Raw genomic sequence first — 26,311 nt, forward strand, 5'->3', positions numbered from 1 at the left:
CAGTTGTTATTACCCTGTTTAAAGACCATTTGGCATTGGATTATTCTTTCTCATACAGAATGAAATAAACTGCTAAAGGAGAAACAGAAACTGGTTTGGTACTGCTATGCCCTCTAGTGACTCAAAATACTCTTCACTCTTTCTAAATCTGGCTTGAAATGATAAGGCTGCCACTCCTGGTGATTTATGTGGGGCAGTAGCAGCTTAATTACATACAGAAAAAAAGCTAAGCCAGTACTAGCTACCATTCACTGAAGATTAAAGAAACACAAGGTAAGGATTTAAAATAATACTTCCCATAGGAAATAAAAACTTTAATTTTATTACTTGCTTGCAAACCCAGCATGTCATAGAAATGTAAAACATAGTGTAACAAATTAACAAATTTCTATATTAAATTAAAATATAAAAGGGTAATGTCATGCTACATCAGATCTCTATCATGACAAAAGGGTACACTCTTCTTTCAATATGTCCATTTGCCTCCTGTGTTAGCACATTGGGAGAACTGACAATCTATAGTGGATGTACCCAGTCTTTACTTTTGCTCCTGCAGATGTCACGTGGAGAGATATTAGGCATCACTGCTTCTGTAAAACCTGTGTGGTGCCCCACTGATGTTGATTTGTAGGATCCTGCTGTGTAAAGACCTAGTTTCTGCAGGGGACACATTCTAATAGCAATAGCCGGTTACAGACAGGATAATAAATGGAATAGGTAGAGAACAAGGCTACACATTAATGGACAGGAGAACTCAGGTGATATTAAGTGATCAATAAAAACTGTTCAGTGTTTGGAGAATTTATCAAGGTCAGAGACATTGAGCTTCTCTGTGACTAGGATGTTGACAATAACATTGTACTTTGCCATTGATAAACCATGTATGTACATTGATTAATTTTATTACACAGCTAACCAGAAAATTCCCAGATAGTAAGAACAAGGCAAAAGATCAGAGACCCAATAACACCGTGATTATGCATCAAATAAGCATGCATTTCCAGAGTGCAAGTTTTGTTTTCAAACACAATAAAGAATGTATAATAGACATTAATAATTTTACCCACTACCTGTGTCTGAGTGTGAATGTACACTTACTCTAGCATGGAAGCTAGTTACGTAATCTTTGTACTTGCACCAGTGCTCCTTGATTAACTCCAGAAATACCATTTACCACATATAATATCCATAAATGTTAGTGAACCCATATATGGAAAGATAATCTATGTTTCCTGTCCTACAAGTACCACTTGGTTTATTAAATTCCATTGGCAGGAAACTCCACCAAGGACTATGGAACTTAGTACAGTCTTTATGAATAAATTCAGTGTGGTTCTCACTACTTACAGCTGCATGGAATATCTAAATAAAAAATTTTAAAAACAAGAGAATAAATATATCTTGCTTAATTTTTAGAAGACCTTCAAGAAGTGATAGATTCTTAGTAATAATTTAATTGCTATTTTATTACATACATATTTTGAGCTGTTTACCATGTTTAGATGTTTTCACTTCCTCTCCCTAGCATCCTGTCGAGCTTACTTCTGCAAGTGACACTAAAATCTGATTACTGATTACATCTCGAATAATTCTTTCTACTGAGAAAAAATATCTGCTGAGTGAAGTCACCAAGAATATGTAACACAGATTTATTATTTCAGTCATACTGCTAACTTATTGTAATCTAGACTATTGAAAAATAATATAATCCATAACATCATCTCAGTTAAATGCTGTTGTCTGAGGAATATCATTCTCCCTTTAATCACTCCTGTGATTATTGCGTTTAGCTTTGTATTATAGCACCCTATTTAATTAGGATTTATCATCAAGTTAGCTGTATCTGAACACCATTAAAATCAATTAAAAATAACTAGAAAAAATGTCTTCAGGATGAATTTTCATACTGAAGGACTGCAAAACTTGTATGGAAGAGCTTTGATAGTTCTACAATATTTTTTCCAGGGACTTGTTCAAGGTCTGCACCTGTGCTCCAGCCATTATAAGGAGCAGAGAGCTGTGTTTGCTACTTCATAAAAAGCTATTTTCACATTCAGTGTATGTGTTTCCAAAGAAAAAAAAAGACACCCAATAGCAACAAGAGCCTGCCAAAAATTTCCCTGAGCTCTATTCTGTTTTTTAAACTATAGAACATTCTTTCACAGTTTGACAGTTAAAATGCTGCAGTTAATGTAATAAACAGAGAATTTTTTAAGTTGGCTGTCAAAACAAGTGACACTTTTTGCTAGAGATTTTCAGATTTTGAACAATAGAAAGTACCTTTCAAAGCAACAGCTTCATTATACAATCAAATGCACAAAGTAATCTTCTCATCAAAGAATATTGTCTTATTTCTTTCAGGGTAATTATCTGAGTTCTGCAACCTCTCTGGAAATGGCAACTATTATAAAATGCAGCTGTGTTGGTTTGAAAATTGTGGGTCCTGCTCAGGTCAGGTGAAGCCCTCACAACTCCATGAACTTTTGGCAGCTTTAACAGTGTTGAGTCAAAACTAGCAGGACTCTGAGGATTCATGGAGATTTTAACAGTTTTGATACAGTTTAGCCAAGGGTGGATTTTCAACTAACAAAATTCATAATGAAATACAACTTTGGACAGTGGGATTGAGTGTGCCCTCAGCAAGTTTGCTGATGACACCAAGCTATTTGGTTCGGTTGATACACTGGAGGGAAGGAATGCCATCCAGAGGGACCTTGACATGCTTGTGAGGTGGGCTGATGCCAACCTTACGAAGTTTAACCATGCCAAGTGCAAGGTCCTACACCTGGGTGGGAGCAACCCCAGGCACAGCTACAGGTTGGGCAAAAAGGAAATTCATGGTAGTCCTGCAGAGAAGGACTTGGGGGTGTTAGTCAGTGAGAAAATGAACATGAGCCAGAAGTGTGCACTCACAGCCCAGAAAACCAACTATATCCTGGGCTGCATCAAAAGAAGCATGACCAGCAGGTCGAAGGAGGTGATCCTGCCCCTCTACTCTGCTCTTGTGAAACCTCACTTGGAGTACTGTGTGCAGTTCTGGTGTCCTCAACATAAAAAGGACATGGAACTGTTGGAACAAGTCCAGAGGAGGGCCACGAGGATGATCAGGGGACTGGAGCACCTCCCGTATAAAGACAGGCTGAGAAAGTTGGGGCTGTTCAGCCTGGAGAAGATCAGCGTGGAGACCTCATAGCAGCCTTCCAGTATCTGAAGGGGGCCTACAGGGATGCTGGGGAGGGACTATTCATTAGGGACTGCAGTGATAGGACAAGGGGTAACGGGTTGAAACTTAAACAGCAGAGGTTTAGATTGCATATAAGGAAGAAATTCTTTACTGTAAGGGTGGTGAGGTGCTGGAATGGGTTGCCCAGGGAGGTTGTAAATGCTCCATCCCTGGCAGTGTTCAAGGCCAGGTTGGATGAAGCCTTGGGTGGTATGGTTTAGTGTGAGGTGTCCCTGCCCATGGCAGAGGGCTTGGAACTAGATGATCTTGAGGTCCTTTCCAATCCTAACTGTTCTATGATTCCATGATTCTATAACACATATAAACTAAATACTAGAACAGTAGTTAATATAGTGCTTGGCAGTACAAGCTTGCTTCCATGAGCAAAGGGCAGCAAAAATAAGCACTTTCAGGGACAGGGATAGGGAAAGATGTCAGATGGCTGTCAGTCTTGAGAAAACCTCCTTCCCCTCACTATATCGCATGAAAAATCTCCTATGAATATTCTTTCAGACGATGCTGTGCAAGTGACGACAAGAGGGGACAGCAGTACTTTCCACAGCGCCATTCCAGCCTTTCAGCTCTCTGCAAGCAGTGTGGCTGATAATCAACATTGATCCTGCCAGGGTAAACTTAACACAAACTGCTCTGAAAGTCACGACGGAAAGCAAGTGTAGCAGGCAGCCAAACCCCATGATAACCTAAGGAGGCAATTCTCCAAGAGGCAACCTGCTCAGTCAGCCTGAAACAAAGGAGGCAGTGCAGAGGTAAAGGGTCACAGCATATATAGCACTGCTCACAGTTTCCTAATGACCGGTGTCTGCCTACTCAGACACCAGTCATTAGGGTCCAAGTGCCCTCTTTCACTCCTCAGTGGAGAATGCACAAGACATCTCTATGAAGAGAAAACACCACACTTCCCTGACACCGTGTTTATGGAAGCACCATGCTCCCAGTCTGGTTTGTCTATGTATTTTGTGTGACACAGAGTGAGTGCTCCTTTGGTTGTATTTGACTAGACCTCTAGAGGAAACAGGATTTGTACTTTTAAAACTACTGTTGCATAGCAGTGTAACTTATTTTTATAAGCACACGTATCTGATGGCAATTTTTGACATTCTAAGTTTTTAGCATTGTCACTGTATAGCGAGTTTTTGGAAAAGTGCCATCTGAATGAGCTTATGATCTAAACAGACAACACAGGGACAAGAACGGAACACAGAAAGGATAAAAGTGGAAACAGAAAAGGGCGAGAAACTGTGTTAAGTGGATTCAAACTATTTTTAGTATAAAAAATGTTCTCAGACTTTAGGCAGGGCTCAATCCTATCCCACGGCAAAGACAAACTTTACCACTGGCCTCAAAGAAGCAGGATCCAGCTTTTTTGTACTTGTCTTTCTTGAACTGACCCTTAAAAGTACGTCTTTGGTGAAGATGAGCTTCAGTAATTAATCATTCTTAGTGTGCTTAATCAGCAGTAAAGTATGTCTTCAGTGACCTCTAAATGCTACCTGCATAATAAAGAGGTTGCCTTCAACAACCAAACTAAAGGGACAAACAAGAGTTTATACCGATTTCTTTGAAGTCACTATAAAGTTCCCTGCAAAAAAGGCCTTTAGGACAGTTTTCAGCATGACCAGAATGTACTGCAGAAAGAATAGTTAGCCAGCCTATGAGAGGACATGATCTGATAGGTATGAAAAGGTTAGGCTGGCATCCTCTGAGGCCTAGTCACAGAAAGCATTTTTTTTATGTATTTATTTTATAACAGTAAGAATGGATAAATACACCCACAAAGCCACACTGCACACCTTGCCAGCAAACTACAACAGGCCAAATCCAGCCTATCTTAATTCAGTAAAGTTCTAAAAAGGATGAATCTGCTTAATGGCTGCCACTGACAACTGTAATTGAAAGGTACTGGCTACACTGCCATCCTACCACTCATAGTAACTGAAAGGAGCATAGTTAATTGAATGGCATGCCTACACAAGCAGCGCTAACGGAGCAGGACTCTTCTATTCCCTGCAACTTACTTTTGGGGAGACTCAGAAATAACATAAAAGCTCATAGTGCAGCATTTTCTTCAAGGTGAGTATAATGGCATTGATGGCCTTTCATGACTATTCTCAATACACAATTCAACTTATAAGCATTAATAAGGACTGGAAATTACTTAATATGGACTTAAAAACTTCAGAGGTGAAAAAATTGGCACTGAAGCAAAATAACTGGCCAAAGGATGCCTGTTAATAAATGTAGATTTCTCTTGTTTCACAAGGAAAACCCATGTATAATATTAATTCCTTAATCTCCTTACGGTTTTCTGAGAATCATCCTCATATGAGCATCTGGCCCAATCTGAGACAGAAGCAGCATAGTGTCCTGTAGCTCCTCATCACACTCCTTTTTCTCTTCCTCAGTTGGTAAAGGTGCATCTTCATGCTCATCATCCAAAAATCGGTAAAATAAATATTTGTCTTGGAAGTGGTGCTCCTGATCCACTGAAACAACATAATATATCAAACACTAAGCTCTCCTCATGAAAACTAACTTCGTAGAAATCTATGTAGCATCATATATGTCACAGATCTTTGAGTTAAGAAGGAAAAAAAATTACAGGGAAATTGCACGAGTATGAAACACCTTCACTTGTCATATATGTCCAAACTATGTAGCTTGAAGGGTACACTTTTAAATTGTGTACTACAAATACTCTCCAAAAGGTTTCTATATATCTGTATTCTATATCTATATCTGTACTCTATATATCTGTATCATGTACATAACTCTGTGTGCGCATGTGTGTGGTTTTCTTCTTATTGGATTCGGTTTTGTGCTTATTGTTTCAAACCATTTCATCTAAGCAAACAATTTACACTGGGGGACAGCTACATCATTAATTTCTAAGAGCTGTTCTATAGCATGAACACCTCCCCCTGCATGTTTCAGACAGGGTTAAAAGCTAACAAAAGCATCTAAACTCCTGATGTAGCAGAAATATACATCATCAAGATATAATCCCAGGGGCAAGTTCACTGACCTCTGTTTTGGTGGAAGAACTTGCTGGGAAGACTACCAAGAGAAGAATTCTAAAGAAAGGCTATGATATAGTGATGGACAAACCCTTGGTCTTCCAAGCACATCAGAGTGATGTATTGGATACTGTGATGCGGCTTGCAGCAGCTTGCCCCTGGATGTTCAAGGGAGTATTTGGCAGGAATTAAAGCTATAGCCCTTACGGTAAGGAAAGTGGGGAAACAGTCTCTCAGTGTGAAAATTTCTCCCTGGGATATGGGAAGCACAACAGAGGATAAATGGAAGTGTACTGTAACAGAGCTGCTCTTCTGAATTTAATAAAACTACATACAAAGCTTCAAGTATGAATATTACTTTAGAAAGCTACCCTTTTGAGGGCTATAATATCCTGTTACCAAATAAATCCTGCCAAATGGAAACTGAAAGTCAATGTAAAATACAGTTAAAAAACTAGAAATCCCAGGTCTCTGCACTGGAGTATTTGAAGTGTTGAAATTGGGAACTATTCCAAAAACACTGAAAATAATTCCAAAATCATGGATCTGAGCAAGTACAAATGCTCACATTCACTTCCAAATGTTGCAAATCTTCAATGAAGATCCGTTTTGTGTGTGGTAATACAACTCTTGGGTTTGGCCTGACTGATATCCAGCTCTTGCAATATAAGCACAAGCCAATATAATTAGAGTATAAATAGAATTATCATTATAAATTGTTCATTTACATTTCATTATTCTTGTAAGTTAAAAAGGTATATTGGTAGCAAGACTTATGTAATACTGTCTCTGCACTTGCACTTATGAATGAAAAGGCTGCTCTACATCATTCCTTTTGGGGTCATGATTCTTTTCTTTTTCATGAAAGAGATCTACAGAGGCAATGATGTCACACATTGCCCATGTTTTAGTGAAGATTCTAAGATTCTGATTTTCTTACCATGGTTCAGAACACCTTCTTCCAGCAACACTTGCCACATGCCAACAGCCTGGGTTCGTAAATGGACACAAGGACTTTGCTGCATCATCCAGTCAACTAGTTCTGTCCCCACACAGCATTGCCTGAAGGACAAACAGAAATGAAAAGAGAGCTAGCCAAGAGAGATCACAGTGTCTGCCAAGAATAGTGACACCTTAAACTCCGTATAACCTAAGTCAAATCTCTCTACAGAAAACACAGTGTCACCATCTATGCATACATGCTTGAAGGTATACAGTCTTGAGAGAATCACCTCAGCAGAACAAGTGTTTTGGGAAATGCAAAGTTCAGAAGATCACAGTGAGCCTGTGCCGCCTGGTACAAAACCTGCTGCACCACTGCACCAACTTCCAACCCAGATTTCAAACAAAACGTCTTCACACCATGGGATAGCAAAATCCTCACACTTTTCAGAATTCTGCATGAAAACAATAATCTAACACTGTAAAAGCTTTGCCAATGAGAACAGCCTCTAAAGGCAGACTGCCTGTTATGAGGGTGTTCCTCTCTTTGTAACCAAACTCTAGCCATACTGTATCTGGGAGCACTGGTTTGCAGGTCTACAGTGTTTCTGAGGATTTCTCATGTTAGGTTAGTCACCTCACAGCTTGACTGACCCAGAGGCAGACAACAGCAGGCCTTAAACTCTGGAGAATGCCCAAAGAGTAGGAAAAAACCAAGAAACCACATGGTCACTAGGTAAAATTCTTTATCATAACATGCCCTAGCTCAGGATAAAAGAAACAAATAAGCAATGTGATCAAAAACTTACAAATCTATAACTGATCACATGCAGAACAGAGGGGAAGCTGGTTAGTCCTTACAGACAGGTTCTTTTGGCTCCACTCATCATGCATCACTTCCAGAGACCAAGGAAATATACAATACTGAAATTACTGAAAATTAGCTTGAATAATGCTCCTTCAATTAAAATCCCATTTTGGTAACAAAACTTCCCCTCATCTGGGTGCAACTGACATTTTAGCATTCCACACTTAAAAACCTCAAGGACAGAACAACAAGAGTTTTTCCCAGTTATCTACAAGATGAAAACTGCAGGTGCAGTTGCCTGGACCAGCATCAGTCTTCATTTGTTATACATGCTCTTTTGTTCTTTTAGAACAATGAGCAATGTCATGTTGTGATATATTCTCAAATCAGCTTACAAGATCCAAATACCCTGCATCATATTAAACATATTTTGGGCTAAAATATGGAAAATCAATGCACTTATCTCAAAAGTGGATCAGCAACATATTGATTTACTATTTAGGAAAAGACATAGTTGGAGATTTTAAAGCAATTTTTATTTAAATATATTCTGAATAATGCATTAGGTATTTGATTTAAACATTAGACACTAAACAAATTGATTGTTTCTTAAGCCAACAGTAGATAAGCCTGACTCCTTGAAGATTCCTATTCTGCAAGAGCAATTGTTATCCCACTTCAGCAATACAGTGCTGCCACCAGCAGGAAGACAAGAAAGCCTGGCAATACATTGAAAAAAATCATTTTAAAGAGGGCAGAAAATCTATACAAGGAATATTGCTCACCAGGTGAATTTTCAGAAGTCCTCACTGAGCAACACTGCTGCAGCAATCCATACAATAACAAAATAAACTAATGAAATTTCCCCTTCTCTCTTACTGATATAAGAGGAGAAAAAAATCTACATTTTAACTTGATATTGCACAGAATACTCCAGCTAATTATGCTATTAACTTTGGACGAGTTTATGTACGTGAATGCTCTGTTCACAACCATGGACTCTATTTCCAGTCAAATTACTTCAGAAAAGATTTACTAGTCCTATTAAAGAACGCATAACATCCAGACTCAAACAGAATCACAGCATAATTTCAGACCTTTTGAGACCTGTAAGTATGGTAAGGCTTAAATCACAAATCAGAGGATGGCAGGCATAAAAATTCAGAGATCTCTGTACAATCAGCTCACACACCTGTAAGTCTTCAGATGGTATTTACGATCTCTTATCATGTGAGGGGCTCGGGACAGAATTGTATTCCGCAAAATCTTTCCAGCTCTGAGGATCTTTTCTGAAGGAACCTTGGTGGTCATGGAGAAAAAAAAGGGATCAAGACACACAGATTTTAAACATTCTGCAATCTCTGTAGTGGATTCTGCAAAGCAAAATGCGAGTTCTCTTTTCCCTAAATTAAAAGCCCTTTCACAGATGCTTACATTTGCAGAGCAATGTAGCATACATTCAGGATTTTAAGTCTCACAGATTTATCACATCTAACAGAAAGCATCACTTCAGCTGATATGGATCACACCGTTGGAAATAGGAGTTATTTCCATTTGTCTAGCAACCTGGCTCTACAGCACACCTATGTCCTATTACCTGTGTAATGGTTTTAGTAGAACGATGTGGGATGTGAGGTTCAATAAGAGGTGTCTGAAAAATAAAATGAAACGAAATATATTTTTAAAGGTTAAGCAGTAAAATAAAGGCTAAAATAAAAAAATGAACAAAGAAGGTGTAAAAACAAAGAATAACATATAAGTCCAAGCTCTGCCCAAGGAATGCGAGTAGAAAAAGCTCTCTGAAGACATTCTAAAGATAAACTTGGTTTTTAATGCTCAGCAAATTAAAACAGGGACAATGACATGTGAGGATGAATAACAAATACATGTTATACTTTATAAATTACTAATGAAGTATGCAGTGGCCAAACACACTAGATCTAAGACTACACAGGCATTGCTAGCTCTCAACCCACAGTGGGCATAAGAACATTCCACCACACATGGCTGCCTCTGCCATTCAGTCTCCTACCATGGAAACTCCTTCCTCTTTCAGCACCTTTTTCTATTCAGCTCCCTTCTATGTTGCAGCATCGCAGAAGAAACAGGAATGAATGAAGAGCTCTGCTGTCACTATCTGTCTTTTCTAAACAATCATCTGGCCTAGCTGGCAACCCTTTTGTAGCCGCTCTCTGAAACTCAAGAGCATGCAGGCCACTCACAGACACCTGGGCAAGGACTTCCATGGGGCTGGTGAAGAAAATATAAAAGAGTAAAGCAGGTGACTTGGTTCTGCAAAGTGAAGAGTGAAAGGGAATATTACCAGGGCTCTACAAGAGAGAAGCAGAGAAGGGGATGAGAGAAACAGGAAAACAGGCACTTAATAAACAGATGAAAGGAGGGGAGACAGGAAGCACCGGAACAGCACAGAGGAAAAAGGAAAGCAGAGGGTTAAAGGACAGCAGAAACAGAGACAAAGAACAAAACTAAACTTAACAGCCACCTCAGAGTGATTGGAAGCTGTTTTGCTTTGTAGGGACTGGTACTTAACAGGATAGACCAAATTTACTTTTAGTGTGAAATGCCAGGAGACATGACATGAGGGCTGAATTTGGCTGGTGTTCTGGACTTGCTGACAGGACAGATCATACCAATCATAGGGTTGTCCCACAAGGGCAAGACCTTGCACTTCAGCCCATGGCAGCCACAGTTCCCTTACACCCATACAGCAAAGGCAGGACAGCGAGGCTGGAAATATGGTGAAACACATTCCATTTACTGCTGGGTTACCAAGTATCCGTTTTCTTAAGCTGGGTATCTGTTCATTAGCTCCCACAGGCTTTTAATGATGTGACAAAGTCCTTGTGGTAATCAAATAGCCCTGGCAGCTACAAATGTACCAGGAGACTATAGGTCAGCCAGGAATGGGAAAATGAGGGAAGCACATGACGGAAATCAATAAAGATAAGATAATATTAACAGAGAAGCCTGTATATCAGAACCAGCGCAAATGGGTTTTCATTTTTACTCATACCTCATAAGAAGTCTCTGAAAAGGCAAATCAATACAATTAAATTGTGATTCCTGATTTTTCTCATTAATAAGGCAACAATTTTTTGAAGACTCATTTAAGTTACAAACCTCTCTGTCCCAACAGAAGGACAGTGTTACATCCCTTGATACTTCTCAGTTTCTGCAACTGTGTGGAGCTTGCTTTAGACAGTCTATGTTTGCAGTTAAAGCATGCTAAGAATAGCAAGAATCTTTTGAAAGATGCCTCTAATGAAACAAAACCGTCAAATAACAGTTTCAAACAGATATATAAATAATGAAGTCAGTGATATCACTCGGAGTATTAATAATTTTTCTTCCATTTTCTTTTAAAAGGATTTCAAGTCCTCATCAAGTTCAATGAGACTGAAGGTAAATACACACTTATATGCTTGGCTAAATTGGCACAGAGGTCATGATGAAAATTATTTTTAAATTCTGCATTCTTAAAATATAATATTTTAGATCAATAAAGCTCAATATATTCAATCCATCTTCCAGATTTTAACTCTAGTTAGGAATATATTTCACAGAAGAGATAAAATGTGTAAGACAAAAAATATGAGACTTTTACAGCAATAGACTAGTGAAAATGAATGCACATTTTTGGTCTTTAGAGTTTCCATTAAGCTCCAACAAAAATGCATAAAACTAATAAGTGAAAAAAATTGTCAATAAATCTCCATCCTAATCAAAACAGAATAAAAGAGAGCATTTAGAAGAAATCTGATTTAACCCAGAAGTACAGAAAAAAAAACAAGGTAAAAACTAAGACACAGCACAAGAATGCACAGAAAGCAGCAGGAAAGCTGCTTGTTCACCTACATTTGATCCTGACCAATACAGAAGGATCAGCTGCAAAGACAGAAGGTAACTTGGTTAGGATGATCCTGAATTGATCCAGTGTCAGAACTTTACAGGAGGAAGTAAGAACATCAAAGTAGAAACAATGGACTAGGAAGAAAAATTTCATTAAAGCCTGAACACTGATAGCTGAATTCCTGAAGCAGGTTATGGGAGAGCACATGTAAGGTAAAAGGAGTTAAAAGAAGCTGGTAAGTTACTTAAGGAAACAATACTAACCACACATACAATATATACTAGAGGAACAAAAAATATTCCACAAGTTCTTGAGTAGTAATACAAAGAAAACAAGTGCTGATCTGCTGTATGTATTGACAGATAATTCAAGAAGGCCAGAAACCATTTACATATTTTTTGTACCAGCGTTCATCAGAAAGATTAGTGGCAGAGAGACAGCTAATATCCTAAGTAATAGAGTGACAGGAGTAGAATCTCAGCATGAAAAGAAAAAAGAAGGCTGAATATTAAACTAGCTATGAGTTAAATTTGTTATTGTCAGTTTGGCTGGGCTTATAGAATTTCATGCAGGAACTTGAAAAGTTTGAAGGAATTTAAAGAGGGCTGCAGCCATCTTGGAACCATCAGCAGCCACCTCTGACAACTCACTGGGACTAAAGAAGGCAGCAAAAATCAGAAATACGGAAAAGGGAGGAGCTGAAAAAATATAGACATATCAGCTAAACTTGTCTTCCTAGAAAAAGTCCATTTGTAAGTGCCTGGAAAAGAACAGGAAGATCAGTCACACAGAATGTATATTAACAAAGAACAAACCATGCTGCACTGACCTAATTATTTTCCCATGACCAGGTTTCAACACTGATAGATTAGGGAAGAAAAAGTAGATTTGCAACCCTCTACTTTAGTACAACTGCCTCATAAGATGCTCTCTTCTGCAAAGGGAAGATTAAATTCTTACAAAATAGGTGCAAAGCCAGTTGGAAAAGTACATTTTTAAAGCAATTATCAGTGAAGCAAAGTCAGGCTGGTGTTAATGCCAGAGGTCTGCTCTTAGCAGCGTTCTCAAGACTATATCCCATCAGATAACATTAAATATTAACAGGGGATGAAGTAGGATGTACACTGACTCTGAAGATTTCAGGATGGAAGGGACTGTACACACACTGGAGAGTAAGGTTAAAATCTGATACAGTTCAGACATTGGTCTGGAAAAAACAATGCTGTTATGAAACACAGACGGTTCTGACTACATTTCTGAAACAGGCAGAATCAGCTATATAAGAACAGGGTAGGGAACTAGTGTTCTAACGGTTACACTGAAAAAGAAGGCTCATAACAGATATTCAACAGAACTGAGTAAGCAATGCCATACTTGTGTGAAAGCAACAAATACTGTACTGGGGTGTAATAAGAGATTAGATATATAATGTACCTCACCTTTAGTCATCCAAGATGAGACCTAAGCTAAAGCATTGTGTCCCACTTTAAGAGCATCTAATACAACAGAAGAGCAACAAGAACAGTCAGAAAGCACAACACAAATAATCAAAGTTGCTCAGCTAAGGAGAAAGCAAGTCTTAGTAGAAGTGTGCTTAAAAAGTCCTCAGATTTAAAAAGCCTTTGAAAAGAAGAAAGTGACCTAGTCCACCAGTTCAGACTTCAGGAAATGGTTTCAATCGGAGTAAGAAAGATTCAGGTTAGGCGTTGGTGAAGCTTTTCTAACGGTGTGAACAGTGGATACTGCCACAGATTGCCAGAGAGGAGTAGTTCCTCCATCTCCAGAGGCTTGGGAAGATATGTTAAGGTATCTGCCAGGAGAGACACAGCTACAGTGAATTGTGAATGTGGCATGTGGCTCAGGGATAAACTGGAGGCTTTCCGGAAGTGCTTTTAGCCTCACTGCATGGCACAGTGCAATTTTTGATGACAACTTTACATGCCTAAAATAAGTTCAACCACAAGGTGGTGCTTAAAAGAGATGAACAGCAATAACAACCCCCAAAGCTGCAGGCCCGGACAAGAGAGCAAGGCAGTCACTCCCACTGAGGAACAACCTCCTTGCCGTCCAAAAGTCCTGCCCAGAACAGAGTCCCCTCAAGGTTACAGCCTTTCAAAGCTACTGCAGTGAACTCTGGCTGCACTAGCGATGAACTGAAATACAACAAATGGACAAGGCTTGGACTGAGTTTGCTATAGGAAGGCAAGTCATGCTTCAAAGGCAGAGAAATATGACATCAGCTAGTTAATAGGAGACACAGTGTTCCAGCAAGAACTTCCCATCAGATAAAAAATGGATTATGTAAGGGATTGTATTTTAGGATAATAGTCACGACTTGGCTGAAGACCAAGAAATGTTTTGAAAGTCTTACAGTCTCGAATCGCCCATTAGAGGATACTTAGAAAGCACTTAGGAAAAAGAAGTAGCTTTCCCTCCTATACAGCAGAGAGTGAGCAAAGTGTTTAATTACCTTCCTAACACATTCTGATATCTTTGAAGAATTAATGTGACTAAAGTACATACATGTTGCACAGAGCTGTATGACTGAAGCTACTTGATGATCACATTTTACAAGACATCTGGGTAAAGGAAAAGTTAACATGTGAGGAGCTCAAATACACAAGTCAAGTTTACAAATTATTACCCATCTCCTGGTCACAGCAGTGACAAGTGTACCTGCTCTCAGCTGTCCTTCAGTGTGAGATAAAGCAACACAGCAGTACCATCTTGAGTTTTAGCTACTTCATGCCCTTTTACAGCCAGTACGCACACAGTTTACTATGATCTGCTGATTCCCCCTGTACATATGGGTGCATATGGGTCTGGAAGGTAGAGAAGGGAAAAAATGCAGGTGTTTGGTAGGGGGAAGCAGAAAATGATAATGAGTAACTGCAACAAAATGGCTTTCAGCGTTAATACTGACAAAATCCATATCTGTACATTTATGGAATCACATTTGGGCCATTCAAACAAACCCTTCATGAAGCCAATCACAAAACTCCCTATTTAAATTGAGGTGAAGCAGGGAAAGTAACAATTTTAGCCTCCATTTGTTTGAAGATTCAAATATTTACGCATGAGAGCAATGCCATAGATTTAAATAGGACTATTCATGTATATAATTTCATGCACACATTTAATCTTTGGGGAAATAGGTCTTAGATTTCAAACTATAGGCAGCAAGGGCTTCCTTTATTTCTGTGCTTCTTATATCACCAAGCAAGCCATATGCAAACAAGTAAATAATATAATGAACAATGATAATAAAGACCCAACATGAGGGCTGTATTTGTCAAGTTATTTGAATCAGTTAAATAAAAACCAAGAACATCTCTTATAAAAATACATTTTTCTATTCCCCTTGTTACATAACTGTAAAGGGATGTTTCTTCTGATCCTTTACATGTGAATGAATGCTTCAGATCTACAGAATCAAATTATGGAGGGGACCTAACTTACTACTCTCAAATGTTAGCATAGTGTCGTGGTTTAAAACCCAACCACAGTCTCGTTCACTTACTCCCCCCTTTCTCCTCCAACTCCCGGAGAGCTGGGGAGGAGAATCCAAAGAATGTAGTTCCCACAGGTTGAGATAAGAACAGTTTAATAATTAAGATATAACACAAATCACTACTGCTACCACCAATAATAACAATAATGATAAAGGAAATAACAAGTGAAGAGAATATGACACCTCACCACCTGCTGACAGACAACTCACCCCACCCTGCTTGACCGAGCACCGACCAATACCTCCTCTAACCCCCTGAGCCTAGCCCCTCCAGGTAACTTTCGGTTACATCCTGGGCATGACGTGCTATGGTATGGAATACCCCTTTGTCTAGCCTGGGTCAGGTGTCCTGTCTCTCCTTCCTCCCAGCCTCCCCTCCTCCCTGGCAGAGCATGAGGCTCCGAAAGTCCTTGGACAAACCAAACATTTGAGCAGTAACTAAAAACATCGCTGCTATCAGCAACTGTTCCCAGCCTGAAAGTCAAAGCACAGCACTGCACCAGCTACCAAGAAGGAGAAAAAATGACTGCTACTGCTGAACCCAGGAGATGTGTATTGCAAAGAACTAAGAAGAAATAAAACTAAAGCAAATGAATCATGTTTTTCCCATGACCTCATGTAGCTCATCTCTGAACATAGAACAAGTTTTGGTGTTTACTGCAGTTAAGTGTGGCATGTGAAGTTACCTGGGTGATTAGATAAACCTGTGCACTGCTGTTGATCCCTTTATTTCTAACTGAGACACTGAAAAGAATTGCAAGTGACTTGTGCTTTCCTGCTGGCTGGCAGGGAATCCAGAAGGAACAAAGGACAAAAGATGGCAGCAGCAACAGCCACATCACTATGAAATCTGTTTGTTTTACATCTTCAGTATTTACTGCTATTGGTGATTTAAGGCCTAATCCAAATGCCACCAAAATCACTGGCAAGTCCTTAATTGCCTCAAAGGGTTTTGGGTCAGGCCCACCGCATTTGATTCCCTTTTGTATTTCAGGAAACTGAGCATCTTCAGTTCTTAATGATTCCCAGAGATTTCTGATGACTGCCATTTATGACTGACATGCTTGAATATCCTAGTATACGTCTCCTGAAAGGCTGTCAGTGCCCTATGTTGTTCACACTAGAGGAAATAAAACATACAAAAAACCATTCCCACAACACTAGTGAAAGTATAGCCAGTCAGTAAGATACAGCTGACAATTAGCAGAAGTCTCCACAGCCCTCCCACACAACACCTCCTCTTTCTATTCTTACCATTCTTTCTCAAAACCATATACCTATTTCAAAAGTTTCCTTGTTTTGGCAGTATGTCATCTACCTAAGCTACATCAGACCAAAGGCATAGATAAGAATTGCAAAGATGCGAGCTTCTATAGAGAGAAAGAGCGTACCTATGCAGACTGCACCAACCTCTGCTAGGATGCTGAAGGTAAAACAATACACTTAGTGAATGCAGTTTGCTGAAAAACATTACAGAAGCAGCTGACCAAAGACACTGTTATAAAAAAAGATCATTTGAAAATCATCTTTGACAACATTTGAAGGAAGATGTAACCTATATTGTAGAAATTTCTTTGCTCTGATATCCTGTGCTGGATCTCTGTAGCAGCATTATGTAGAACACGCTGATCACAACTCTTGTAATCAGAAAACAGCCTATGTCATGACCTCTAACAAACCCTGCAGTGTGCAGTCAGTAAGAAACCCTGACACACATTCCCTGCCATAGGGACTTCAGATGGATGGGACACGCTACCAGGATTGAGCTCTGTCCACGCCAGACCACAGTTGTTATCTACATGGAGACCTCACCATGCTCCTCCAGAAGACAAAAAAAGTGGAAATAGAAATGCAATCATCACTACCATGCTGGAACCACTTCAGTCACCTCTTCACTATCTTCTCATAAATACATGTAGCATCTGAGAAATCCAATCTGTGCTCCCTAGCACACTGCACAAGACAGCACTGGCAGCCAAAGAGCAAAGTGCCTGCTCATGTCTCCTAAGTGGAAAAGTCCAAAACTGACAGGGACTGACCTCATGCCAGGCCTGTAAGTGACTTAACAACACTTTGCAATTAACAAAGGACAAATTACCCAGAAAGAGCACTTGTTTCTGCTCTTTATCTATGTTTACCAAACAATGAAAGTATTTAAAGAACCTGTAGCCAGTCTAGATAGTGTAAATTGTATTACCAATGCATCTTCAAACCACCCATAATCACAAAAAACAACCACAGTTTCTTGAGAAGTATCTGTAAACAGCAAAAATGAGAAGCAGGGGAAGGTATGAACAGAGGAACACACAGACACAAGGACATTTGCAACATCAGGGAACTTCCACAGAAAGAGGAATTAATCACATTTTTAAAATCCTCAGAGTTTCATAAGATACAGCCCCTGCAGTCTAAATACCCATATATTTAGCTAACTACAAACTAACTAAACTGAGCAAAATTAACTAGCAGAAATCTTCAGGACCAGTGGTTATAACAGCTCAGGTTTATTCTTTTTTTTCTGACTGCATGACCTTTCACAAATCATGTAATCACACTGGGTTTCATTTTCTTCTTTTTGGAGAGAGGAATACTAATAATTTCTACCTTTGTAAAATGCTTTGAATACTGTCAGCAAATGGGCTACTATCAAAATATTCAGAGAATGATGACTGTTTAAAAATCTGTATTCTTTAGATGTAATACAGTGTGAAGACAAAGTTGTATTTTAAAATCCATTCTAAAATTGCTTTTCTTCAGTAATCTACATGTACTAATAGAATAAACAGGAAAATGTGTCCCTTTAAATTCTCAAATACAATCAGTGTAGCAAATTTATTTTAGAAAGTTAAATTGAAATCGCATTATTAACACTTCTGTGATGTTTTTTTTTTTGACAAACTGTAAATGTCCATCCTTTTAACACAAAATGATTCAGCCATTACCAAAAATGATACTTCACTGTGAATGTCAAAGGGAAAAAGAATGTTGAAACAGACTATGACCAGTGCACAAAAAACCCCAGAACATGGCTAATGATGTCTTATTTTCCTGTCATTTTTCTGCTTCCCTGCTACAATGAAACAGCTGCTATAACTACACTGCATGCATTGAATAAAATGTCAGGAAATGCTAACTGGGCTGTGAGCATTCCTGATATTCTGATGGAGGTGTGACTACAGTTGTCATAAGGAATTTCAAGACAGCATTGTTACAGGTTTCTCTGCTGCTGCAAATTTTTTTTACCTATAAAAGAACAAAGCATTTTTTTCATTATCTCTCATGAAAATTACTGGTTTCTTGGTATCCATGGCTTTAATAGTGTATTTACCCAAAATTATTCACTTCTTGAGAAACAAACTATAATGATGCAGGTGAGAAATTATATGTACTAGGCAGCAAGGTTACTGGTTTTAAGACCTGCTCCTCGCCCATACTGTAAGTACACAGTAACTATTCAAAAGCAAACTGAAGGGAAGTTAAAGATTCATGAGCTTCTGGAGGATTTATTTCAGTTGTTTCCAGACACCTTTATAACTTCTGCACACGTGGATGGGCTCTCCTATGGTTTGATTACACCCAGATGCCAGAGCTGCCCTCTGAGAACTAGGTGGTGCAATTTTATAGGAAGTTGTTTCATGATAAACGTAAGGGTGACAAAAACTGGATGGAGTGGGAATTAGGGGGTGAAATTGTGAACCTATTAAAATTGATGGTGAAACTCTTTAGTATAGTCAAAACACCACCCAAGTAAGGCAAGAGCACCACTGCCTCCTGGTTGATAACAGTGTAGGTATTGCGTGACACAGCTAGTGATTCCACCTCTGAGTATTTCAACTTCTCCATCTGTAAAATGGGGATGACAGTATCTACTTCCATCTCTGACAAGTGGCAAGAATGAGCAACTGAAAACACTGTTGAATGCTGCAACTGAAATCCTGGAAGTCTAGTGCCTACAAATTAATTCCAAGCATTTTATAATGATTCATAACACAGAAAGGAAAAGTCGTCAAAGTGAGCCAAGACTAGAGGGCATTGCAGGTTACCTCCTGAATTCCCTGGGGAGGGCAGCAACAAGGTAGTCGCTGGCAAGCAGGAAAAAGAAGTTAATTTAAACCTGGTTTGTGTCTCTTTGGGTGATTCCACATTCCTTCTTCTCTAAGTTCAGGACAGTACATTGTGTGAGCATACATGAAATGAAGAAGCATTGAAGGAGTGCAGCACATCTGCCTCAGATTCCAGCTTCCCTGTCTACTCCTTGTTCTTCTTTCTGTCACTCATTTCAGAAATAAATTTTTGCTAGAAATGAAACTGGGAAAGAATAATCTAACAATATCCAGAGCAAAACTTTGTTATCCTACTTCGTGGAAGGAAATTTTTAGTGATTCATATTGGTGCTTTCCAACTACATAGAACATATTCGCTAAAAAAGGTAAATGTTTTTTTTTCCTGTAGTATATGAAAGTAAACAGAGGAAAGGAATACCACACTGATAGCTAGACCAGAACACATTTTGAAAAAGCACATTCTACTCTCAGCCAACTATTTCTTTACTTCAACAGCTTTAAGTCTTCTGTCATAAACATAAAAACCACTCAAGCACTTCTGTTTAATTTACATATTTGTGCGTCAGTGGAAAAGACAAGCATTCTGCTCCTGGCAAATATCCACGAAACAACCCTCTTATCTTCCTTAAAACTTCTCTTTCCCATGATGTCTACAAAAAAGCTTGTCAAAGTGGAGGGTGCTGGTATGCTGAGCCCGCTACCTACCCTGTTACATTCAAGTTTCTCAGACTGTGTAGTTTATCTATTGTGTGGTTTTCAAAACTAGATTGTAGCCTTCTTCTTACTGCTTCTGATGTAAGATGCAGTTCAAGTCCCTGACAGTGATGCATTAGCATCACCACCGCTCTGCTAACCACAGTGAACCTTCATAGCCAGACAGATGTAACCAAAACAGAAGGGACCTGGCCACAAGGGACAGCATGCATCTTCTGAAGACAACTCATCAACCTCATTACTTCCTCTTGCTTTGAGAGCACATCATTATCTGACTCAGTAATGGGTAAAGCAAATAAAAAATAAATTCAGGGGGAAAATACTGGCTATGAAAGGTAAGGGCTTTTCTTTTACAGTAAAATCCAGTTGTAGTCTCACACATGTAACTATTTTAAAATGAAATTCATAACTGCTGTATTAATCAGTTAATTCAGTGTTTTCCAGATACTTTAGTGGTAGTAACTATTGACTGAAAACACACAAAGGCATTTGGAATCAAATTATTAGATCTGAATGACACAGATTAAAATGCTGGTTTTCACATTAATTCTGTAATGTGATGGAAACAATCAGTACCTAAAATGCAAACATTGAGTTAACGTGCATCTGTGTGAACAGCGAGTTTCCCCAAGAAAAGAGTAAAAGTATAATATTATTAATTCCTCACAATCTGAACAAATTTAATTAGATTGGAAAATAGTAAATATTTGTAAATTTGCTCCTTCCCTCCTCCTAACTTCCTACAGAGCTTGCAGCCGCCTAAATTGCTACCATTTAAACAAGGTCTGTTCACATTTGTTCTTATTGTTTCTAATTTCACCTCATCTTCCCTGATTACTAGTGAAGGACAGACATTTCCAAACATATTCTGAACTACTTTTTTTGTTAAATGAATCTTTACTGCAACTTGAGAACAAATCTGCTCCACAAATGCACACAGACCACTGCAATAATTAACCCAGGACAGACAGTGAGTGGTGGAATTACTCTACCTGACATTTTCCCTGGCTAGCTTCATCTCTTTACATCATAATTCACCACAGTATGCTTCTGAAAGAGATGACCTCTTTTTACCTCTCTCAGTATGTAGCCGAAGCTGTGTAAATTCTGTGATGTCTGGCTTTTAGGGATATCACAGAACCAGCCCTGTCCTTGTGAAATGGAAAGGGACCTATTGTATGTATTTTGTAATTTATCCTCTTTCTCCTATCTCTCTTTAATGTTAGCGTTAATTTTGTCATCATTGCTAAAAATATTGCTTCGTCCAGCTGAAATTCTGTCCTGCCATCTGTCAAAGCACTCTTCTCCTTTTTAAACATAATCTCAAAATCGCCTTTGGCTTAACCAATTCCTCAATGACTCTTTGTGGGCTGTATAAAGGATAAGGACTGTTGCACCATGTTAAGCCAATCACAGTGTGAAAGTGTTTGCTGTTCCAGAGAAGTTTAAATACTGCAATCCAAACCATCTTGCCTGGAAATACTGAATGTGTTCCCAGCCAAACAGTGTTTAAAAACTCCATCATTTGCTGAAATAGATTTTTTTCTTAGGAATCTTCAACTTCTACATGACAGTTGGTCCAGCAGTCTGCCCTGGGGGAAGGAAGATGCATCCTCCCCAGAAGAATTTATGGTACAATGTAGTCCAATATTGTTGCAGATTGTCCTGTGCCCATACTGCCAAGAGGCCACACAGCACTTTCTGGGCAGCAATCCTGGTTCTCTACCCCACACCTCATAGCAGAAAAGCCAGACAAAACACAAAAACCAGCATTTCAAGAACACTGACTGTAGCACTGAAGAAACTGAACAGACTAAGCAGCATTCAGGAGCTCTAGCAAGGCAACCTCCTGGTTTTCTTCTTCCTCCTTCTCCCAGTTCCCACCAGTGTGGCAGGAAGACAAGAGAGCCATTCTATTACACAGGCCTAGGACTGCTGTGGAGCAGTGGCTCCTATAAGGAAAGCCATAAACCTTACTGCTACAGTTTTGTCAACACAGGTTTTTTCCAACATTGCCCTGGAATCTGCAGCAGGTAACAGACACTCAAAGGAGTGTGAACTGAATCAGAGGAAACAAAAGGGGAGAATGGTGTGTTAGGCTCCTTTATCATGTGGACCCCTATAGTTTTGCCAGTCAAGATAAGGAACCCTGCACAGAATAGGCTTTTCTTCAGTTCATTTCCCAGACTCATTTGGAATAACTGCCAGAACCCAGCAGCCTGGAGACCACAAGCTAAAACTTCCTAATCTAGACTGGCTCTGAAGACAAGACAACTCAAGAGGAGGGAGGGAGAGAGGAGCAAATATTGGCCTGGATCTGTATGTGTATACAGCAATAACATGAATACATCATACAAATCTGTATTTAAACACAGGAAACTGAAATCACACAGATTCATTTGTGATTTAGCAGTGAATTGCAATAGAACTGCAATCTGGCCTGGCAAAACAATCGCCTGCCAGTTGTCCTTCTGCGTCCCCTGCAGCTGATGTGAGCTGGCAGAAATGCCAGGTTTGGGGCAGGAGAGAGTCTCAATCTATAGCTGACAGACCTGATAGTGCTTTGTGTGAAAGTTGGACATATAAGGCTGCAGACAGTTCACAGCAGTCTAAAACAAGACCACTATGCTCCTGAACCCTACACCCAGGCTCTGCACTGATGTTTATGCTGGTCCTGGCTAGGAAGCTAATTTTCATCCAAACCAGCAGAAAATTAACCTCTCATAAAAGGTTTACATGTTTCTGACAGTTCTGCTCCCTTACCACCAGACAAGCAGGAGTGATGAAGGACAGGGTAGGTGTAGATGTGAGGGATGCAGAGGGAAGGGACATTGGAGGAAGGACATGGGGGAGGACAGGTGCCCTACAGTCCCAGTGCAGGTCACGGGAAGCTGCTGTGGAGCAGCAACCACAGCCCCACACAGTTCTTCCTAGGCCCAAATGGGTTCTGCTCTGGGAGCTGATGCTTCCACTATATTCTTATTGCACAGCAACCACTCCTGGTGTCAATGCTGGCCCTCATGCGGCTCTAAGGTGGGCTGGGTCAGAAAATAGGTTCAGGTGAAAAGCAGACATCTGAGCCACTCTGAAAAAGGCTACAAGGAAAGAATGGCATGAAAGAAGCTATTTCTTTAGCCCCCTCAGATTCAAGTATTTGAAGTTAGCTATATTAAAGAGTGAGGATGGACAAAGCAGTACTGGGACGTTTACAAAGACTTAGTCATAACTCTTCCTTGTACAGCTACTGGTTTGTTCTCTGTCCAGTTTATATTTAAGGTTATTATACAAATTGTTTTTATAATTTCATTTCCTAAAATGAAAACAAATATCGCTGGGTAACCCTAATTAGAAGCAGTGTTATAACTGGTACAGGAAGAAAGATGATTTTATTTCCCATTTTTATTTTGGAACCTAAATTACATATTCTTTTCATTTCTCTACTAGTCAACTCAGCTATGTGTATTTGTATTTCCTCACTAACTGCTATCTTTAAGACAGCTGCATTACTGATGATAAAGCACACAAGATCAAATGTATTCACAGTCTTGTGCCAAGCTTTCTTCCAGAAAGAAATCTACAAAAAGAATAAATAAAAGTCGTAAGCCATAAATCTTTAAATATTTAAGAAGCATTTTCTCCTTAGCCATCACTGGAGATAATGGTCCTAATTAGGTTTTCGGCTCTGTTGTAGATATTGGATGTTTTTGTCTTAGCGATTCTAACTCAGCATAGCTCTAAATGAGCACCACAAACCAAACACTTGTTCTGGTGGTGCTGCTCCACATGGAGCCAGCACAACAGGCTCCTGCTCTTGACTAGCTAACACAGAAAGGACAAAATCACTGGACAGCTTTTCCCCACCATTTATTAACCTCTCCAATTTTTGTCATCTGTACACAGACAAAAAAAAAAAGATGATGCTAAATGATCAGATCAGACATATTGATAACTTCTTACTGACTCAGAACTATAATTGACTTTTTGGAATACCAATTTCCAACATGGATTGTAGGACAGGCAGTCAAAATGCTGTGCAAGAGATTATATGAGTGACTAGAAGGAATCTGATTTTAAGATCCTTGATCCAATTTTTCTGCCAAACTTGAGAAAATAATTACAAGATTCAAAAAAAATCATTTTGCTGTTTCAAATATAACTGCCAAATGTGTTACTTGTATACGCTTGACTTGTCTGAAGACATGAACCTTGAAAAGGACTATCTTTTTTTCTCAGCATAATTACCCACTCTTTCTGCCTTTCAACTGCAGAGATAAATGGAGCATATGTGCATGTTTTTTATGGGTTGGGACAGAATCACACAAAAGACACAGCCAAAGAGCAAGAGTCATCAAATGTGCCTCCACAGTATATATTATCAGACTGCCCTTGCCAGCACTGGCAGGTAAGGCAATATGCTGTTTCCCCAGACAACTGGAACTGAGAGTGATGATCTTATTGAAAGAAGGTCCCACACCACTTCACAATATTGAGTATTTTACAAATTATAGTATTTTCTATAAATTCTTTCATTTTTCTGTTCTTTATTTATGTAAACTATGATAGTAACAGTCACATAGAAAGAGAAGTCAGAAAGGGAAAACATCTCTTCAGCCAAATTGTCTTTTCCATGCTACCCCAAGCACCTCTGTAACCCTTTTATGGGGAGAAGGTTAGTCAGGGAGGAGGCCAGTACTTGCTTACTCTGTTACTCTGAAGGAGGCCAACAGTGTGTGTTAGATCCCATCCAAATTACAAGATTAACAAATAAACACATCAGGTTTTGATTTGTTTACTGATTTCCAAACTTCTTCCTCCCACTCCCAGTGTCACTTAAGATTTTCACGTCAAAGTCTGATTACAATAAGCTCCTGGAAGACAACTCATTCGGAATGTATGAACACATATGAATCCCACACCTTACAATGTTCTGAGTATAGCAGCATCTTTCTGACAGTCACTCCATCTTTTCTGTGACTGCAAGCTCTTTAACAGGGACATCCATCTCTCCTTTACACCACAGCACCCAGCACAAACAAGAATTGCAGGGCTTTAGGATACACATAAATTGCAATAAAAACTGACATGAAAATAGTTCAAAAAACAAAACAAGAGAAGTGGAGAGCATCAAAATAACAACAGTAACCGCTTGAGGGGATTCCTCATTGAGACAAGTACCCTGGAGATCATACATATTAATACTCAGATGTAAAAGTCACGGAATTAAAACCTCACATAGTTTAGCTCTAACATTGACTCGAGTACATAGATTGTCCTGCTGTTAAGAGAGGAGGTCTCTTTATCTCTCTCTCCCATACTTTTCATTCTCTACCTTTTCATTCCTCCCTCATGAAAAAAACCCACACTCCCCTGATTTGGATCTCACAGGTAGTTTCACAATGACTCAGAAAGTTGCTGCAGCACTTAAAAGAGGATACAGATGCAGATATACTTTTTCAAGCTTGGTTTTTCAGTTTTGATCAAAGACTGGAATTTTCTGCAGCTGTGACAGGAAAGGGAGGCTGCCTTCAGGTGCTGACTACTAACTGTGCTGCTATTGGACACTATTAACTATTTTTCCCATTATTCATCTTCTCTCAGAATAAATGTAGCAATTTATTTATATTTAAAACCTGAAACATACCCACATATATTTAACCTTTTGTTGTTATTACTCTTTGAAAATGAGAGTAAAATTTAAAATAAGAATTTTTCTTTAGCATCTGTAGATTGCAAAATTCTGCCCTTTTCTGCAAAAAGTTTAATTCGTCAGAGATCTTGCCTCCATCTCTTACCAATCTCACTAGAATTGTAGACAGCTTGATTCATCCTCAGACCCCCCTTAGAACCACCACAATGGAAACTGCTCACTGTAGAAAGAAGAGACCATATTTTTCTTCTTCCAAATTCATGGAAAGGCTTCAAGGGCCAGAGATCCTTTAACTTGATCAAGTATGCACTGAAATGAAGTTATTTTGACATGCACACTGGTAAATGCACAGCAACCCGGAACAAAGATTCTGTTCTTTTTTCTCCACAATGCTACACACTCTTACATAGTAAGAGATCAAATGAGAATCACTAATCACACCTGCAGGTTTCATATTGGGACTAATGTGGCTAGATCTGTACTGGTCAGATTTGAA

The 26,311-nt window shown here is 39.2% G+C and overlaps 1 protein-coding gene across 2 annotated transcripts in view; it reads right to left on the reverse strand.

The window, feature by feature from the left end:
• Nucleotides 1-26,311, reverse strand: part of RAPGEF4 (Rap guanine nucleotide exchange factor 4) — a 152,706-nt gene that overhangs the window by 50,170 nt on the left and 76,225 nt on the right. For both annotated transcript variants that reach the window (XM_031052201.2, XM_013129927.3), the window contains exons 7-10: nt 9,606-9,659; nt 9,201-9,307; nt 7,199-7,320; nt 5,544-5,727 (exon numbers count right to left, since the gene is read on the reverse strand). In XM_031052201.2, the coding sequence (XP_030908061.1) occupies nt 5,544-5,727; nt 7,199-7,320; nt 9,201-9,307; nt 9,606-9,659 (467 nt within the window). The remainder of the gene's footprint in view (nt 1-5,543; nt 5,728-7,198; nt 7,321-9,200; nt 9,308-9,605; nt 9,660-26,311) is intronic.

The sequence above is a fragment of the Melopsittacus undulatus genome, chromosome 8, assembly GCF_012275295.1.
Source record: "Melopsittacus undulatus isolate bMelUnd1 chromosome 8, bMelUnd1.mat.Z, whole genome shotgun sequence".
Taxonomy (NCBI): domain Eukaryota; kingdom Metazoa; phylum Chordata; class Aves; order Psittaciformes; family Psittaculidae; genus Melopsittacus; species Melopsittacus undulatus.